The following is a 20,018-nucleotide window of genomic DNA, read 5'->3' as shown; positions in this document are numbered from 1 at the left end:
TTGGAGTAAACCAACCCGAGGTATTGGAAAAAAAAAGATTAAATAAAAAAAATAACAAAAATAAAATAAAATTAAATTAAATCTTTTGACATTTATTTCCTTTCTAAAAAAGGTCCCTCTTTCTATTTCTCACAATTCTTCGCTCCAAACTCTTTGTTTGTCAGAACTGGCTGAACATAAACGAGAAGCCACTTTGCAAAGGAAAACAAGAATCAAGGCATATTTCAGACATCTGTATTTACTTCTTTTATTTAGTAGAAGAAAGCATGTTTCTAATTTTAGCTATGCTTCATTTTGTTTGCCTTTTTAGCTTCCTGTTGCCATACAGTAGTCATGCCTTCCATACAAGCACCTTCCATAAAGGCAGGAGACACAGTCATGGTAAAAGTGATGGAAGATTTAGTCTGTTGCAGCTTGCAATTATGCAGGATACCTAAAAGACTTAGGATTTAATATTTATATAAATGACTGTACTTTGAGTAATATCTTTTAACTGATATGATTTTGTCATAAAGAAAGTGAAATTATTAAACTAAAATTTGTAAAAATCATCTACTGATTCTCCTACATAAAAGAAATCAAGAAAACATGAAGTGAGCCTCCAGGAAACTGGTGTTTCTCTCTTCACTGTAAAAACCCTTTCAAAGGGTAATCCCAGTGTGCCCGTGTGAGTGAAATATTTGACTAGATTCAGGATTCAAATGACTCAAAATGCCAAAAACGACGGATGTGCACCCATTCAAGAAATGTTCATTGAGCATATTGAAACTTTTCTGCTTTACACAGTAGAATATATGTCACTGTTATCCCTGCTATTGCTTCTTTATGCTGAAATATTATATGATTTAGTTAAGTATTCTTCCATTCAATACAATTCCCTGCACATTTACACTGAAGCTCCAACATTCAACTCCACAAAGTGAAAAAGTACTTTTATTTCCTTTTTGCTTGTTAAATAAATAACAGACAAGAGAAAAAAAAATCTAATTTTGGACTGCTCATTGACAGGAAGTAACAAAACTCAGAAACTGAACTCTCTGAGCTGAAATGATTAAGGGGGGCATTTCATGACAAGAGACTGGTTTTTGATTAACCCATTTGACTATTAAAAAGTCATGCAGGCACACAAAGATGCCCAGTGACCTATTCATCACTGCAGTACAAACCTAGTGGAAAAAATAACATTAGATGGGCTACATCTGAATGAAATTTAACATTATAAATCTTATTTCAGGTAAGTGAGGGGTAAGAAATTGTTTGGACTAGTTGAAGGAAAAAAACAAAATCCAATTACAAGACCCTTCCAGGAGGAATAATGGAAACTGAAATGAGTTATGTAAATTCAGTTTGCAAGATGATGACGACTGGTTTAGTCAGCGTGAGACCATGACTGCGCATAAACATCCGTGAGCATATCCTGCCTTACACAGCCTCATCCTGCAAGAACTCTCATTTCCCACATTCGAATTCAAATCCATCATTTCCTCCTCGCCACCTTTTTGATAGCGCCGCTAATGTTGCTTAATGAAATTTGTTGACAAAGGAGCAGTGCTCTCCTCTGTTCACAACATATTGAATTAGCTGTCTGGGGAGAGAGAAAGAGAGAAAGTCAAGGAAATATATGACCTCCTCTAGTCACTGTCAGCACACAGAGAAGCCCCATGAATCTTTATGTTTGTCTTTCTCCAGGGGTTAATGTGGTTTTGATGAAACAGTATTTTAACACCTGACTTGGTCGACTAAAAATGGGAGAAAAGGGGATAGAAGAGAAGAGGGCAGGAAGAAGGGGAAAGGAGAAAAGAGGGTTTAAGAAGAGGGAAGTAATGGATTTAACTTAGTGGGCCGGAGACTCTCAGGAGATAAGAGCAGTGTCCTCTTAATAGGATATTGAGTGTGTGTGAGACTGTGTGTGTGGTTATGATGTAGGGGGCATGTAATGTAATAATAAAACATGAATAAGCTTGAGACCAGCAGCTCACTGCTGAGCAGAGTTTAAGTTGGACCACAGGGACCCATCACTCCACTAGCTAACCGAACCTCTCCCAACTAAATTACCACAGAGAACAGAGGAACTTCCCCGTCCTCTTCCTCCTTTTGTTCCCATTCTTATTTCATCACTACTCCTCCTCAGCTCATTTTCAGTCTCAGTCAGGCAGGTTGTTAAAATGGCCTAAGTCTCAATTTCTTCAAACACAAGGAGCTGAATTATTTTCAATTTGTGTCATACGTCTGGATTGGAGGGTGACAGAAACAAAAGTCAGAAAGTAAGTCTGAGGAGGTCTGGGTATGAGAGAGGGTTCACCATTCGGCTGTAACTATTATAATATAATGTGGACTGTTTTGAATCCTTGAGTTGGTTTTGTCAGCTGTCATCATCTTGGTTGTTTGTCAATAAATGTTATAGGGACATGTTTTTTAAACACCTTGCTTTGCTGTTTATTTTACTTTTGCCAAATGAAAATTATGCTGTGTCATGCAGAAGAAGGTCTGAACAGTATTTGAGACAATAAATTCATTTGAACAATCTCATTCCTGAGAATACTATTTATTTCCTGTGTTAAGCCTATTTTCAAATCATGATCACGACTGTGCCTCCGCCCCTGGCCTACCACACTGTGGGTCACAGAAAAATGCATCTAACAATGAAAGAAGGAAAATGCTGTCTCTTTCCACAAGATCCAGGTGGGAAGTCTCCATGAAATCTTTAAGGCTTGAATTGTATTAAATAATGAAAACTTGCTAGTGACTGAGGTTCTACGAATATGCTAATAAGCTCCTTCCAAGTCAATCTAAAGTTTGCCTCTAAATCTCCTTTGATTTTGCATAAATCAGTATGGTAGCTCATGTTGACAAGAACAAACAGCAGCAAAATAAAAATATAATGATCAGGGCTGCTAACTCTCACTCACTGAGGACCAGAATCATGGCCTTACTGCTCAGGTGCCATCAACTTTTTGCACAGGAGTGACAAGTAATCAGACACATGGCAACACAGGAGCTGCTCTCAGGCACAGCCACCTTGCTCTCGGAGAACAGTCAGCACCCAAAATAAAAGTCTGTTTCAGAGTATTTTTTTCAGCTATGTGGCCACAGACACAATGTGTCTTCCTGGTATGATGGCTTACACAACCTCGAAATATGAACATTTTGCCGTCAGCTACTGGCAGGGCTGCTGGAGTCTTCTTCTCCAGTGGCACTGCCAACAAGAGGGACAGAGAGAAAACATGCCCTCTTATACTCGCTGTGCCTCCCAGATACATGGCTGAATAGTTTAAGTCTTCTCTACATGTTTAATGGCAAACCCAGCTGTTGGAGAGAGAGAGGTCTCTCCTAAGAGAATACACCACTCTGCATCACTTTCCTCCGGTCAGCCAGACATGGGAACTCTGGCAGTGTGCCGCTAGAAATGAAGAATACTAGCAACTACTGCCCACTATGTGGAAAAAAAACAAAAACAAAAAAACATAAACATGTGAAAGCAGCAGCTCTTACAATGCTTTCGTTTGGTGCTACATTATGAATGTAGAAGTCAATTTTGGTAGATCACATGAAAGGAAACTAACTTGTCTCCCAACTTTCTGGCTCATGCTCAGAGGAATGGTTAGAACAGACATTTATTCTCAGTTTAGGGGGGAAACCAAGCTCATCCGCATGAACAAAGGCAGAATGCAGTCCCACGTACTCTCTCTCTCGCTCTCTTTTTTTTAAAATGTTTTATAGGGAAACAGTATGTCTCCAAATAATCCACTTCTGTTGTAGCTTAACTTAATTGGGTAAGGCATTAGAGGTTACAGAATCTGATTTCATGCCTTCACAGTCATAAACATAACTTGTCACATTTGCCATTTTAGTAACCAGAAGAAAACACACAAACTTGATTCCACGTTGAGCTTGTGCTTCTCATAACTTGCTTGAGCCGCAAATACAGTACCATCCAACAAGTACTCAGCACTAACTGGTCAAATTTTATACACAGAAAATGCTGAAATGAGCAACATATATTATGTCTTAAAGTTAAAAAAGTTTCTCACCAAAGAAAAGACAAAACCAGTTAAAACGCTTTATTGAAGTCTGAACAAGTGATGGCAGCTCACTATGTCATGATCTTTTTCCAGTCCCAGTATGACTTTGATTCAGCTAAATATGACTCAGCAAAGGTCCAATACTGCCCATTTTTTTTTAATTATTTCACCCTTTGCCAGACAAACAAACACAACACAAGGGCAATACAATGATATGAAAGTAGATGTCAATAATAAAACAGGGTTTAGCTTCACCTATATATATATATATATATATATATATATATATATATATATATATATATATATATATATATATATATATATATATATATATATATATATATATATACATACACACACATACTCTTTATGAGTGCCACCTGCTATGTATTCTTACACACTTCTGCTTAATCTCTTTTTGCTCATTGCCTTCTTGACCAACCACAAAGGTTAAACCTTGACTTTTCTCTTTGATGAAACGTTGAATTTATGTGCAGTTTTATGTTGCCCCAGTGGAGATGATGAGCAAGAACTGGAGGTTAGAAATGAGACTCAGATGAGAAGATGGGAGGCTTGAGAGCATTTTTTAAAGATATTTTTTTAAGCTAAAAACTTCAGAGGGATTTCTCTGTTGTCGGTCATTTGCCCAACAGAGTACAGGAGAAGTTCTGCTAAAATCAGCATGGAGGAATAAACACTGGAATGAAACAAATGGAAAGAAGAGAACTGGAAAGAAGAACCGAAGCAGCAGAAACACAAGACAGGAGAAAAAAAATAAAACATCCAACAAATCTAGAAAATGTAAATATATTTAAAGAAAAGAAAAAACAAACAAACGATATTTACCCCCTTGTTTTGCCCTCGATTTTATGGTGTTTAATGGAAATTATATAAAAATAACACACCTAAATGAGAACAGTGAAATGTAAATTAATAACTCACCTTGGAGGAGTAGGTGTGTCCATCAGAAGCACATACAGGAGTTGACTGAAGTGCTGAGCAAAGCCTACATTTCCCATGGGCTCCTGGTTCAAGCCTCTGCTTGTGGCCAACGCCTTCTTTTCTGGCTTTCACACTAGCACAGAGAAAAATAAATGTTTTAGGGGGTCATTAATCTGAATCCCTGTCATTACAGCAAAGACAATGTCACCTGCATGTACACGAAAAGTAAGACAAAAATATTACAGATGCCAGTGGGCAAAATCTTTGTAGCACAGTATCCTGCACAATACATTTATGTGTGCAGGGGAAATTGCTGTAATAACTTTACAGGCACTAAAAGTATCCAAACTAGCAGAATCAGTACTCTGCTGAAGAGATTAGTGTTCCCGGTTATCAGGGTCAGATGAAGCAGATCCTGACTGGTCCAAGGAGGCCTCTTCAATAACCACTGTAATTATGTTTGATCCAAATCTCACAGCAATTTCTGTCTAAGTGCTCTCACTGAACACCCTGTTGCCTCCTGATCCATCAGCAGACACAGAATTTGAGCCAAAAAGACTTTTCACAACGCAATGAATGTGATGACAATAATGGATGGAAGTTTCAATAATGGTTCCACATACAAACATTATGTAAATACGTGCAAATTTAATGTAAGCACTTATTAGCTAAATCATTCAGGATTCAAGAATCAGTGAATCATCAAATGCACAAAAGCATCAGAGTACTGAAGTCTGTAAAATGTTAAAAGATAAGAAAACAATCAGAGAAACACCAATGAGGCTAAGTGGGCACTATTTATCTTGAGGCTGACCATTATGGGTTTTTCAGTGGCTGATGTCGATGCAGAGCTTTAGAAATCAGGGCTGCTGATAGTTACTATACTATCTTGTATTGGCTTTTTCAATGTCACACAGTTCTTTAGGCCGATATGCACTAAAAGTTAAAAAAAATTATTCATTTTAATTCAAAGTCAGTGTATCAAAGTACAGAGTCCAACTGGACTCACAGCAGTCTGACTACCACTTAATTATGATGTCCCATCTTGTTTGAATGCTTGCTTGTGTGGTTCTTAATTTAAAATGTCAGTCACTTTGGAGAAAAGCGTCTGCCAAATGGCTGTAGAATAGAATAGAATAGAATAGAATAGGAAGTAAGCCTATTTTAGTTTGCTGCATTACATGCATTGTAAAACGCAAAATAACATGATGTCATTGTCTCACCAGTGTAGGTTTTATGTAAAAAGTGGGGAAATTTCAAATGATAAGTAAGAGATTAAAAAAAAAAACTTTGTTGACTCAATACTTAAGTTCATGCTCTTATCTGCTTTGCTCAAGACTACAAGGCCTCTTTGAGTCTATGACTTTGGTTAGGATCCAGAGCCCATAGACATAAGTAATAAGTAAGGATAAATGTACAAAGACAAGCATGCTTGATAACGCAGATGAAGATTAAATACAGAGTGATAGCATGGTCTTTCTTTCCTGCTCTAAGTAGTTACCATTGGCCCTACTGTATATGCAGCATGTGACTGATTATTTTTTATATGTCACAGTGTACTGTAACAACAATGCATTTAATAAACACATATGCATAAACAGACTGTCTCATGTTTCATACTTCTTTTACTGTCTGTGTTTCCACAGAAACAACACAACACTGCCAACTGATGTGCCTGCCTAGTCACTGGCTTTACATGCTCAGGTGTTGGCGTATGTCAACATTCACAGTTTGAGTCACAAATAACAAAGAATTGTTTCTTTATTTTATGTAGTTGTTTATCGGTCTCTCTGTCATGCCATCTTAGTCCCTGGTAAAATAAATAAAATAACTTCCTTCATTCTTTTCCTGTAGTAAAATCCCACCATGAATGTGACTGATGGGATTTGCGAAATACAACACAGCATGTATGACAAATATTCTTTTTGAGGAACATCTAAGTAGAAAAAGAGACAGAAGAGGATCAATACATATGTTCACCTCAAACATGAACAACAACAACAAAAAAAATCATCCTCTCTCTCTCATATACCTATGCTTGTGCACCCTGCAGTGAGTTTAAATGGAGCTCTCATTCAGAAAGTTTCTGATTTGACAGTACTAGTACTTCCTCATAGCAGGACAGAGATACACACAAATTAACACTGTGGACCTCCATAATGGATTTCAAAATTAAACCTTGCTGCTAATGTAGCTAGTCTGACCTGCAGCTTAACATTATCATACAACGCAGCAATGCAGTTCTATTTCAATAAGAAACGCTGCTTGGGATTTCTGTGTTGACAGCTGCTTTGCAATGTAAAAAATGAATTTGCTTATGGATTTAGGTAAAATGCAAACATAATACCAGAGTTTGTATAGGCACCTTCAAGCAGTAAAACATATCTAGATAAACAAAGCATGCTGCAACAGGGTACACACCAGCTGTATTGTACCTGTATTGCAAATGTCAGTAAAGAACAATTTGTATTTGCCTTCTGGAGGATATTGACCCTGCAGCTATATACAGTATATAAATAATTAACTCACTTATGCTATTGATAAATATAGATTTTAAGTGAATAATAAGACACTTTAAGAAACAATAGAACTTGTAATTAATGCAACAACAACAAAAAATTATTAAAACAAAGATCCGTGGGAAGTGACTTGAGGAAATCAATTAAACCCAAGACAAAGAAACTAAAGGAGAAAACACAGACAAAAAAGATGATAAATCTGTTGAATCAATATTTTCTAGGCTGAAGAGGACACGTGCCATCTTACTTGTTACCAGAACACAGATCGCAAACCAGATTCTGTGAATGTAATGGTGCCCATGACATGAGAGTCTTCTCATTGTGGATGAACAGATCAACATATGATTATACCTTTTCAGGGAAGGCCTTGCTTATTTCAGCAATACAATACTAAAACACACCCCTCATGCACTACAGTAGAATGGCTCTGTAGCAAAAGATTTTAAGTAATGAATATGCTGGTCCTCAGTCCAGACTGGATACTCAGAGCTGGCCCTTGGCATAGGCCACCTAGGGTGCCACACACTGGAGGAGAGCACCTCTGTCATAGCGAGATGAAACTTACAGATGTGGAATCTATGAGATGTGAGCTTTCAGTTGATGTGTCATTTGTCTGTGGTCATGCCATCGGGTGGACACAGGGAGCCATAATTTGTGTTTACATATTTTTTCGGACTTTCTGTACCTGGTCTTTTAATTGTTTGTTGACTTAACTGTGTTTTTTGGTCACAGAAATGGTTTTACTGAACTGTTAGCTGACATTTTGGAATTTCTGTGGATACCACACATGTTTATAGTGACATTTACAGACCAGATGTTACACCCGTTAAACCAGATGTTTAACTCTATCTACTATATCAAGTATAGGAAATCTGTTGTCATTATTGAAGAACCACATTTTTATTTCTACTTTTAGATATTAAAATACAAAAAAACATTAAACGTTTGCAAAAAGAGGATAGACAGACTTTCTTCTATTGGATGTAAATATTTGTAGAAAATTGTGAAAAATAAGCCCATAGTTTCCAACCTAATGACAAAAAAATAGTACTGGTACTTTTAGTGTTATTATGTTGTTGAAATTCATTGCAATTATTCCACAAAAAAGAAAAAAAATGCTAAAAAAAACTGCATTTCTTATTATATCTATATTTAAAAACATTTAGTTCTTTGGCATTTTAAGCTATGTAGTAAGAGTTATTGTGGAAGATTTAGAGAGCTACTTGTGGCTCTGGAGCTGCAGGTTGCAGCCCCCCTGATTTAGTGTTTGTATGCCAAAAAGAAAGAAAAAAGATAAGAATATATCAGATATAAGGTAACTACAACAGCTGTCCAATTTTTGCAGAAAAAAACAGACAACCAGCTGCTACACCTGTAAGGAAACAAACAACAAAAACACCTGCAACATCTGTAAGAAAACAAAAGTGACAATCATCAGAGGCACCTATAGAAAAGATAGACAAGCTGTAAAAAAAAAACAAAAAATCTGTCACAACAACAGAAACATCAGCAACACAAACATTAACATAACTGTAGTTGTGGTGATTAAACCCACAACACGACACAGTGACTGTCTCAGCATGCAGATCAGTAAATAACAGGAAAGAATAGTGATCAGTGATTGTGCAAATGCGACCGGGCCACCACAAGGATCCGAGGCTTGGGACTCAGGTGACCATCCCCCCCCCCCCCCCCCAAAGGGCACATATCGCAGCCAGCCCACCACCAGGATGACCACGAATTCTCCCAGAGGATGGCCCCAGCCAGAGCGGCCCAAGGCCACGGAGCATTGGCCCCAGGAAGCCAGGGACAGCCACCACCGACCACGAAAGGCGCAGGCCCCCCAGAGACAGACAGAGCGCAGGACCCAGGAGCCCATCCACCCCCTCAAGGAAGAAGCCCCCACAATGCCCAGGAGGACCAAATCCCCCTGGACAGCCACCCATGCGGGCCAGCTCCCACCCTGATGCACAATTCAGTCACAAGCAGACACCCACATTAACAGACACACACTAATGCACACTCTGACCCTACTTCCCCCAGCCACCAACCCCGGCTGTGGCCCTCTACTTGACATCAAACTTTAGTGTTAGTGCGGCCAGTTCATTTTTCTCAGACACACCTTTTAACAGGATTATTGTGCTTGCCAAGTTTTCACCAATCAAATGTAGCTTCGCAGTCACATCTCCACAGCACACAAACTATGGCTGCATAGCAGCACAAACAAACTCCTCACATTTAGTGAACAGGGAATGAAACACACCTGCATGGAAACTGTCAGAGGCAGCTGTCTGTGTTGCTAAATCTGAGGAGGATGAACAACTTTGGCCTCATATATGGAGCTTGTTTGGAGGATAAAGTGGTCTTTGGTGGATTCTGTTCAGCACTGTGACATAGCAATAATAATACCAAATTCAGATTTTTTAAAAAGTGCCATAAATAACTTTGTATTTGGACACCCAATGACAAATTTCTAAACATAACCTCCTGACTATAATCTTGCCTAGGGCACCTCTGTGGAAACTCATGTTATGTAATGCTACACAATGGTAAATGTGACCCTGGTTCAGCTTTAAACATGCTTCTGACTTCTAATCATAAAAATGAAAATTATTACATATTTTCAAGCAACACAGTTTTTCCAGTTTCTACTTTGATATGTTCCCTTGTTACATTTAAAATTAAATTACTGTGTTAAACTAGTTTGGAATTGCTTTTGTTTTTTAAAATCTATTAGAAGTAAAATAACATTGTGAACACACTTAGTTTATCAGTTTCAAATAACAAAAGAAAACCTACACCCCACATGGTTCAGTAAACACAAGCTGTCACTTAGCTGGCTCTTACCTATGGGCTGGTTGCTTGTGATTGGTGCAGATGGCAGTCTGGTAATCATGGCTGATGCAGACCTTGTGAGGAGGGCAGCGAACCCTCAGACACGGGTCCTTGGTGGCATCTGGTCCTGAAGTGAAACAGCAAAACAGAGACAAACTTTATCTCCATACTGAGAAAAGTAAGTTAACAGAAACATGCAGAGCAGGAGAATCAGCACTATGCAGTGCTGAAGTTGAAGCGGTGAAACATCAAGCTGTTCTCCCAGTTTTACAATTGGCCGACTCTCACTCTTTACTAACTGAAGTAGGCAGAAAAATAATGACTTGCAGAGAAAGATGGAGAAGAAAATTGGTAAAAGGTATGAAATAAACGATGGGCTTTCAGTGTTGTGAGCTGCTTAATGAGGACTGTTCTCTTAGAACAACGATCCCGTTTTCTAGAAAATCAATCTCCGGTGTGACATTATTGCCATGGCAGGCAGGCACAGCTGGCTGTTGTCCAAGATGACAAAAGATAAAAGCAGCTCATTGACTCTAAGAATTGCGTCATTTCACACCAGGCTAACAGCACAAATTCACTATTATTTGACTGAAGGAAAGAAGAAGAAGAAAAAAAAGAGCAGGTGAAACAGACAAGATTGTACAAGAAATAGACAAGTGAGAGACATGCCAACACCAGGCAGTGGACTGTGGACAGGTGGTCTCACATTGTCTGAAACAAACGGGCATAAAGGACAGATGAAAGCCCTTTTAATAATAAAAAATAAATAAATAGACAATGCTAAAATTAGATCAAAGTGGGATTTGAGTGCACAGACACCACATGCTAAATGGACTCAAATGATAAGCTGAGAGTTTATAGATCAAAAACATATGATATGTACAAGTCATTACCACGAGGCTGCTAACATCATAAAATGAGAGGGTCTTGTGTCCATTAGAAGCGTAATGGATTGTGTTTGAGCCACAGCTGGTGTTGGATGTCATTATCAACTAGTTTCCAACAAACTGATTACACACTGCACTACTGTTTACATACCAGCTTTTCAGTATAAAATCAGGGAGAGACTCAGATGTGAGGGCATTTTTTCTTTGGTTCTTTGGTCTTACGGTGCAATCTTAGCACTCATCTACCAGAAGACATATAAACTGTACAAATCCTGTATCTGGTGCTGTCAGAGAATAGGGGTGATCTGTCTTTATCTCAGAGGAAACTTACTGAACAGTAAAGATGGCAAAGCTCAGATAGCCTTAAGGGAAGAGATTCATTGTTCACTGTACACATTTGTCATAACTAAGCAACACAATTTGTCTTTACTCACACAAAAGCACATTCAGAAGCCTTCATTGCTATGGTCCCCAAAAGCAGAGAGAGGAATGCGTCTGTTGTGCAATGTGCTTTTATTGTCTGCTGATTTGGACCTGTCTTCACCTCCATCAATCAACACAGTAGGAAACCCATCTTATTTCACTTAGCTGAGAAATGGCATTACTGGTGTGAGGAAATGAAAGATAAATGGAATAAGGGGAAAGTGAGAGCAGACAGATCAAGAAAAAACACAAGGATCGTATCTGTTTAACGAAGGATTGGAGGACAATTCAGGATTACGGTGTGACCTCCACTCTAAGACAAGTTGGAAATCTGACATACTCGTACAAATTAGTAAGTGTGACTGCACTGCATGCAGCAGTTTCATGCAGATAACCTTCTCTTAAATGGGAAAGCATGCAAAGCATATTATATATATATATATATGTATATATATATATATATATATATATATATATATATATATATATATATATAAATAGGAAGAAAGAAAGAAAGAAAAGAGGAAAACAGGAAAAAGAAAGCAAAGAGGGAAGGAAAGCAAAAGAGATAAGTACAATAATAAAAAAATTACTGGAGAAAAGTTACAAAAGAAGAGGAATCGGGAAAAAGAGAAAACAGAGCTAAATAAAGGAAAAAGAAGAAGAGAAACGGAGAGGCAAAAACTAGATGAAGAGAGCATGGAGGAGGCAAGAGAAGTGAATGAGTGTGCCGGGTAAAGGAGAGTTTTATCCATCTATTTAAAGCTTCAGTGAGCAGCACTAGTGGTTAAAGCAGCCAATCAATTGTAATGCAGGAGCACTGCAGCACAAGCTTGCCACCTCTCTTTCAATTTCCTTACTATGAGTCTCTCATCTGCTGTCAGGTCCCTCTTGTCTTTCTCATCTTACATTTTACTTTATTCTCACTTTATAAGTGAGTACATTTGTCAATATGCATTAGCAATATAATTGTCTTATTGGATATAAATTTATTACAAGTGACAAATTTGTGCATTGAAAAATACTGATTTATGGAAATTCCAATAAAGAAATAAAAACATTGTCAATGATATGAGCACCATGTGTACACATATTGTCCTAAAAGTAAGGAACTATGATGAACATATGCTCCACCTTACTTGGTTTCTTGTGAACCTGCAACTTCTTAACTCATGCTCACTTGTCAATTTGACTTTATTGATTCTAGGGACAGGGTACATAGGCTGATTTCTTCTTTCCTTTCACTGGTCACTGTTTGATTAGTTCATTTTAAGGATCATTAAAAGCTTAGTCAGTAATAGACTTTTCAGTCAAGCCTGACTTGTTTTGTTCGACTTGCAAACATCAAGTGGTATGATTGCATTGTTAATGAAGAGCAAATTTATTCATTGTATTTTAAACAATACAACGAATACCATCTACAGTAATACTGGCTCAGTACAACTAAGCAATTTGCCTTCTATGAGTCATAATCCAGTACACATAATATTAAAAAGGCATACAAGCACTACAACAACAACTACTACCTGAATATACTGTATGCAGATAGCATTTTACGAGAAATTGTAGTACCACTGCTTCCATTGTGTGGTCCTCTGTGTCTTTTTTTTCTATCTTTTTACTTTTATTCATTTATTTTCTCTTTTCACTTTCTTTTGTTTTATTTATTTTATCTTTTTATTTAATTTATTTTATCTTATTTTTTTATTTTTAATTAATATTGTTCTATTCTACAGTCATTTAGCACACGCTTTTCTCCAAAGCGACTTACATCTGAGAGTAAGAAAAACACAAGCAAGAATTCAAACAAGATGGGATGTCATAATTAAGTGGTTGTCAGACTGTTGTGAGTCTAGTTGGACCCAGGTGCTGTCGTGTAGTGCTAGAGGCAGTGATGTTTTTTTTCTCTCTCTATAATAGTCCTTTGTTTAATTAGATCATGATTTCATCACACAAAATCATCTTGGGCATAAGTGCACGCAGCTTATTCAGTGCTAAGTGGAGCCAAAGAACTGGACAAATCTTTTTAACTTATTCCGATGAGTAGCAGAATTAAGCTAAGTGTAGAAATGCCCCTTAAACAGGTGAGTCTTTAGCTTGCTCTTAAAAGTGGATGAGGACTCTGTGGATTGGACAGAGTTCGGTAGATCGTTCTGCCACCGGGGAACAACATCGCTGGCAGAGCGTAACTGTTGAGAGGGAGTGTAGCTCTGGATTAAGGCGTGAAGGTAGACAGGAGCCGTTTGGGTAATTGTTTTGTAAGCCAGAAGAAGAGCTTTGAAATTGATGCGCGCTGCAACTGGAAGCCAGTGAAGAATGATTAGTATGATTGTTGATTATTGTTGATTGTTGATATGCAGCACTTTGGAGACTTGTCTTTGTTTTAAAATGTGCTTCTTACATAAAGTGGATTGGATATTACTGCAACTGGTATTTTGTATTACTGCCAAAAAACTGGATCTGTTGGACTTGAGTGAAGACCAATCACAAGAGAGGAGCCTCCAAAATTTTAAAAGTCTGCTTGACCATTGAACATCTGCGAGATGGATGAAAATCACTGCATAAGTTGAAGTGGATAATTTTGTCTGTGCTTGTGTTGCATCTACATCATTGTGACTGTTCACATGATAATGCTTACGGAAGAAGATCAGGGCAATGTGCCAAATAAATTACACAGGAAGGAATCATTTGTGTGAAGAACGACAACAGTTTTTCTCACGAACCAATAATAATTTGTCCTTGGACATATGTAAGGATGACTGATGACCCTTGGGGAGCAGAGCTGCCCGTCTGTAGAGGTGAGACAGATGGAAGAGTTGGCAGAGCTGTAGCTGAGGTGAGCGAGGGCACGAGGCTCCAGCAGATTATTTACAAATGAACACAAATGTCCTCTACTGGAATTCAGGCTACAATATTTATTTGTTGATGATTATCAAATCAAAATAAGTGTATGTTGTAACAGCTTTATTTGTATTGTGTTGTATTTGCATACTCAGATGTACCGTTTCATACAGCATAGGATCTATTTTTGTGTTATTTGTATTTGTAGCAGTACACACAGGTAACTGCCGTCTGATATCAGTGAGACTTTCAGAATCTGTTGACTTGAACACCACTGCTTGCTTTGAACGCTGATGTTGCTGCAAACCCAACATCAACTCAGCAACAGTCTGGTGTGATCTGCTTTTAGATACAGTGGAGGGTAGTCAATATACTTCTTGGTTGGTCGTTCATGCTCAAAAGCAAGAAGCAAGTACAGTTATGGCAACATAAACACAAAGGTCAAAGTCATACTCCTAAGCTCATGTCCACATGATGTATAAGCGCTTACATGAGAAGAATATGGAAACTCTGTATTTTCACAGCATATCTAACATTTTTTGTGAAGGAGTGTGTTTTTCATGCACATTTATTTTTTTTTAAATAAATACTTTAAGTGGATGACCAATAATGTGAACTTTTCTCATCTATCATTCTTTTCCCACCTACAACTGATACAACTGATACAAAATGGTAGTGAAGGCTAAAGTAGCTATGGCAATGACATGTCAAGGCAAAGTTCATGTATTGAGCAGCGTCTATCTGTTAGCAACATAAAAAGTTATGAACAGATTTTGATTAAATTTTCAGAAAATCCCAGAAATGGAATAAGGAATAAGTGATTAGATTTTGAGGGTGAACCAGATCACTGGCTGGATCCAGGAATTTTATTTTTAAAGGTTTCTTTACTATAGGGATAATTTTGCCATTAGAGCTTCTAACTCAAACATATGCCCTTAATCATTGGCCAAAAAAAAAAAAAAAAAAATACAGTGGCTTGGTGGATGTCTGCACTCTGACTGCATATAGTAATTTTTTTTTATAAAATGAGACACAGATGGGAGATTTTCATTGAGCAAAAGTTAATTGATTTGGTTTTCAATTGCTAGTGCGTGCATTAGAGCAATGGTTCCAAGCCTATTTTTATTGAGGACCCCCTTCATGCAAATACTAAAAAGCCATGGACCCCCTGCCCCACCCGTGCTGAAACCATGCTTGGTTCTATGCGATATAGAGATTCTCACCATAAATTATGTATTCTGGCTGAGTCTTTGATAAAGCCAACGTTAACAACATATAATGTTCCTTTTTATTTCTTATACCTGGGACAAGGTGTGGACATTAATCACAATGGCTCTGAATGTTCAAAACCTCAGGGACCCCCTGCGCTCTTTGGGGGAAACCTTCGGGGGGTCACAGACCCCATGTTGGAAACCACTGCATTAGCGCCTTTGTGTGGCTCTAAGCTTTTCTTTTTGATGTCATTTGCAAACAAGACAGATTACTTTCCTCAGCAGCAAAGCAAGCCAATTTTTCAAAATTCCTGGTTAAACTTACCCTCAGCAGAAAATTGGCCTTTAAATGGTGCAACCTTTTCAATGAGGGTCCTTGAAAAAAAGCACATTGTACTTGTGCTGTATTTATTTAGTTTTTTTTTTTATCTATTTATGTACAATAACAGTAGACAGTGCCCCCCCTTTTCCCTTTTACTGCCCTTATGCCACTTACGAATAAGGAAAATTGGCTGCAAAATAGGGTATTAGAGGATGGAAGATAAAACACTCTTCCTGTGTCCTCTAATACTGGACATGCGCCAGGATGAAGCACAGTGATTGGATAATAATGCTAGTCTGAGTCCAGCAGTAGAGGCCAAATTGCCAACAAGCTGTGTCAGAGAGCAGACAGTGCTCTCAAATTAATTGCTGCTGAGCTGGACATGGGTCAGCAGGGTGTGTTAGTAACCTGTGTATATGGGTGTATGTGCCCTTTTTAACCAGTCTGCTATGTTTCTCTCCATTGTTTGCACTCCCCTGCAAATCTTCCTGATAGCAAATAAACAAGTCTCAAATTAAATAAACAAGAGCTTCAACAACCGTTCCCAAAGGCCAAATTCGGATGTTATTAGAAAAAATGAGCTCCACTTTTGGGCTTTGATAAACTAATTAAAAAGGTGTTCCTTCTCTTTTACCTTGAGGGCGTTACTGCGGGCACCCAGACATGGATAAAAGGGGAGCTAAAACACAAAGAGATCAGGAGGAGATTAAAATCTTCTTCACTTTCTGCTTTGTGAACACTCCTTAGGGTCTTACTGTTTGGCCTGAGAGAGGCAAAGCGAGGGATATCAGAGAGGAATGATGGAAGGATGAAAGGCACAGAGAGGGCCTCTGGGAGGACGCAATGATGGAACAGATTCACTATCCAGAAAATTAATTATTGAAAAAATCTGCAAATCATATTATTGTGGATGTAACCTAGGAATGAAGAAGATAAACAGGCTGCTCCAGTTTGAATGTCAGAGAAAAAAAACCCACAATGGCTTAAGGCAGAAAAATATCTAGAGGGAGAGGCTATTGACTATTGCTTACAAGCTGAATATTCATCAGTGCCACACAACCATTATACACACAGCAGCACATTCACTTACACTTTCAGCGAGAATCCCTGAAAGACTAAGCTTTGTGAAACTGTTGCTGGCAGCAAAGCAATTTTAAAAGGACACCATGTAAGCAAATAATCAAGCAGTCTTTGAAGACAGCTTCAAAGGGAGGGAGCAGAGATGCATTTAAGGACAAGATGCCTACAAGAGGACATTCATTTTGAAAGAAACTGTCACGGTCCAAACAAAGTTAACCTGTTCCACTTTGAGTTTGTTTCCAACTTGAATCATCACTATGGAGAACAGAGAGTCCAAATAAAATAGAAATGTATGAAACTGAGTTGATTAGAAAACATAAAAAAGGACCACAGCCAGATGAAACAGATGGATTGGTGAACACAGTGGTGTTTGGAAAATAATGGAAACATCTTGTAAAATAACAGCTTTATGATGTAATCTTAAGCCAGATATCCACTTTCAAGAAGAACTGTTTTAATATGCCAAGAAATAGTCAGCAGGTAGGGAGATCTTAACCTATGAACATAAATCAATTCATTTTGGACACAGAAGAAACCTAAATGATGATGCTGCAGAAGATGCCACAGTTCCACTGATCCATTGTCCACTTCCTGTGATCTATACAACATTTTATGCGAAAAGGTTTCTATGACATTCAGCTGTACCAACTAATGAACTTTTTACTGGTTTTGCAAGATGTTAAACTCTACAATCACTTTACTGTAGTAGCTGTTGCTGAGGGATTTCTCAACTGAATGTGTGTGTTCTCTCGTCTCTGTCATTAAGTTTTGCTCCACTAGTTTAGTTTTTCCTTGTTTTTTGTATTCTCAAATGTATTTAGACAATTTCCTTCAAAACTTTCAACATCTGATTAGTTTTGGCTTACAAAGTGTCAGCCATTCACTCCCCTTCAATCTGCCATCATTGTCAAAATAAAAAGTCAAAAATGTCACATATATCAGATACTTCAGCACAGATTGATGTAAAATCAAATTTTTTGGCCATTACATCAAGTATTCGATAGCTGCAGTGGCTATACATAAGATTTATGGAGAGTTTGGATTTCTTTGTATATCAAAAAATGGGGAGAAATATTGGATAACCCTAACCCCTGTGTTTGTGACTTTTCTGACTAACCTTTCTTATTCAATGTTAAAAAATGCAATAATCTTTGTATTTGTTTTAAAGCCTAAACCTAAGTGGGGAATTGTGTTGCTAAAACTAGTTGAGTAACCTAAGAAAACAGAAAGAGAAGCTAAAAGCAAACATAAAGATAATGTAAAATTCAAGGAAGTTAGAAAACTTCAGCCATAATTTTGTAGGTCCCATGACTTTGTTCCATTTTTACTCTGCTGTTCTAAAAAGGATTTTGTCACTTGTTCATAGATTACCACATTTATCATCAGTCTCATATTACTTTGACTGCTACATCAGGGACTGATAGTTTTTGCTTATCTAAGAGACACTATGTCCCATTTCCACCAGTAGGTTCAGGTCGTTTCGGGACAGTTTGGTGCAGTTGGGATGGGTAAATCCTGATCACTGTTGCGTTTCCACAGCCAACCATACCTTAACCCAGTAGGCAGCATATCAGCTGGATAGCAAGAGATGCATCAGCATTTTAATGGTGTGACATATACCACCTGGTCAACAATGCCAGTAATAATTCATCCTGAGAACCAACAAATAGGCTTATCAGATGTTTCCATCTAATGCTGCCATGAAACATTACATTCAAAACTGCAAATGAACCTCACAATAAAGAATCAGGGGATTAAAGTCATTAAGGTCAATTTTGAGGACTGTTAACATTTGCAACAATCCATCAGGTGTTTGTTTTGATGTTTGGAATCAACATAGTGGGAGACCAGATTTTTTCATCTTAATAGTCATGAACCCATCTGTAACTACAGAATGATTCACCTGACATTCCGGTTTGTAATTGTCTAACAGGTTAATGTTTTCTGTTTAATTATGTGTATTATTTAGGGCGCAATACTTTTGGCTTGACAGTGGGTGTGTCCGAAACTAGTGACTAGCAGGTGTTCTGGATTTGCAGGCTTTCGTTTTTATTCACTCTAGATTTTCTTTTACTTTGTCTACTCCATATCCTTGAACAATGTCAAGTGGTCTCCTTCCGTCTGCTATAAAAAGATCCCTAAAGCACTTCACTAACCATGTGTTGCTGCAGGACAACGAGTTTGTGTCAATTCGACCTTTAGTCACTTCCAAGGGAGGTCACAATAAAAGCCCACAAGCTTGACTAACAGCATGAATTTCTTACTTACAGATCTGACCTCTTGGCTCACCCTTCGGTGTCAGAGATAATTAAATGTTTTTGCACCGTATGGCATTCATTAATCTTAAGTGGAAGAGTGTGTGTGGATGTGTGTGTAAACCTGGATGAGTTAAGACTACATATGAGTCCTGTTTTTCCTTTACCTTACTTTCTTCCTCTGTTATCAACCCATTTCCCTTTTATTGATGTTATTCAAACAAATTTAAATAACTACCAAGATACCCAAACTCTGTTTCCATGTTTACATTAAGCATGCTGTAGTGTGACTGATTGGCGAAAGACTAGGCTTTTTCTTTTTTAGGTTTTAAAAAAAGCCCTTTCATTATTCCTGTAGTGGTAAAAGTGTAAGCCTTTGTGCTGAATTAAAACATATATTAGCTCAGCAAGACTATCACTCCACACTGAGGAAGTCAGAATAGAAGCACTGACACTTTATTTGATAAGTACATATATGCGTATGTCTAAATCTAACATTTTGTTCCCTATAAAAGAGGAAATGAGTGAAGATAGTTTGCCTGTGGGCACATAGGAGTTTCACATCAGTGGCTTGCTTATTGCATATTTTTACATAAGCTGCTGAGATTTAAAATTTGCACAAGTCACTACCATGATCATTGAGCTTCAGGAAAAAAAGACACAATCAAACACATTTGT

At 37.9% G+C, this 20,018-nt stretch overlaps 1 protein-coding gene across 4 annotated transcripts in view; it reads right to left on the bottom strand.

Moving 5' to 3' along the window:
- spock1 (SPARC (osteonectin), cwcv and kazal like domains proteoglycan 1) overlaps positions 1–20,018 on the bottom strand; it is a 104,685-nt gene that overhangs the window by 19,307 nt on the left and 65,360 nt on the right. For all 4 annotated transcript variants that reach the window (XM_041991174.1, XM_041991177.1, XM_041991175.1 and 1 more), the window contains 2 exons: positions 10,334–10,448; positions 4,968–5,100 (listed from right to left, as the gene is read on the bottom strand). In XM_041991174.1, the coding sequence (XP_041847108.1) occupies positions 4,968–5,100; positions 10,334–10,448 (248 nt within the window). The remainder of the gene's footprint in view (positions 1–4,967; positions 5,101–10,333; positions 10,449–20,018) is intronic.

Source organism: Melanotaenia boesemani, chromosome 7 (assembly GCF_017639745.1).
Source record: "Melanotaenia boesemani isolate fMelBoe1 chromosome 7, fMelBoe1.pri, whole genome shotgun sequence".
NCBI classification, from domain to species: domain Eukaryota; kingdom Metazoa; phylum Chordata; class Actinopteri; order Atheriniformes; family Melanotaeniidae; genus Melanotaenia; species Melanotaenia boesemani.
This window is presented reverse-complemented; position numbering and strand designations above follow the sequence as displayed.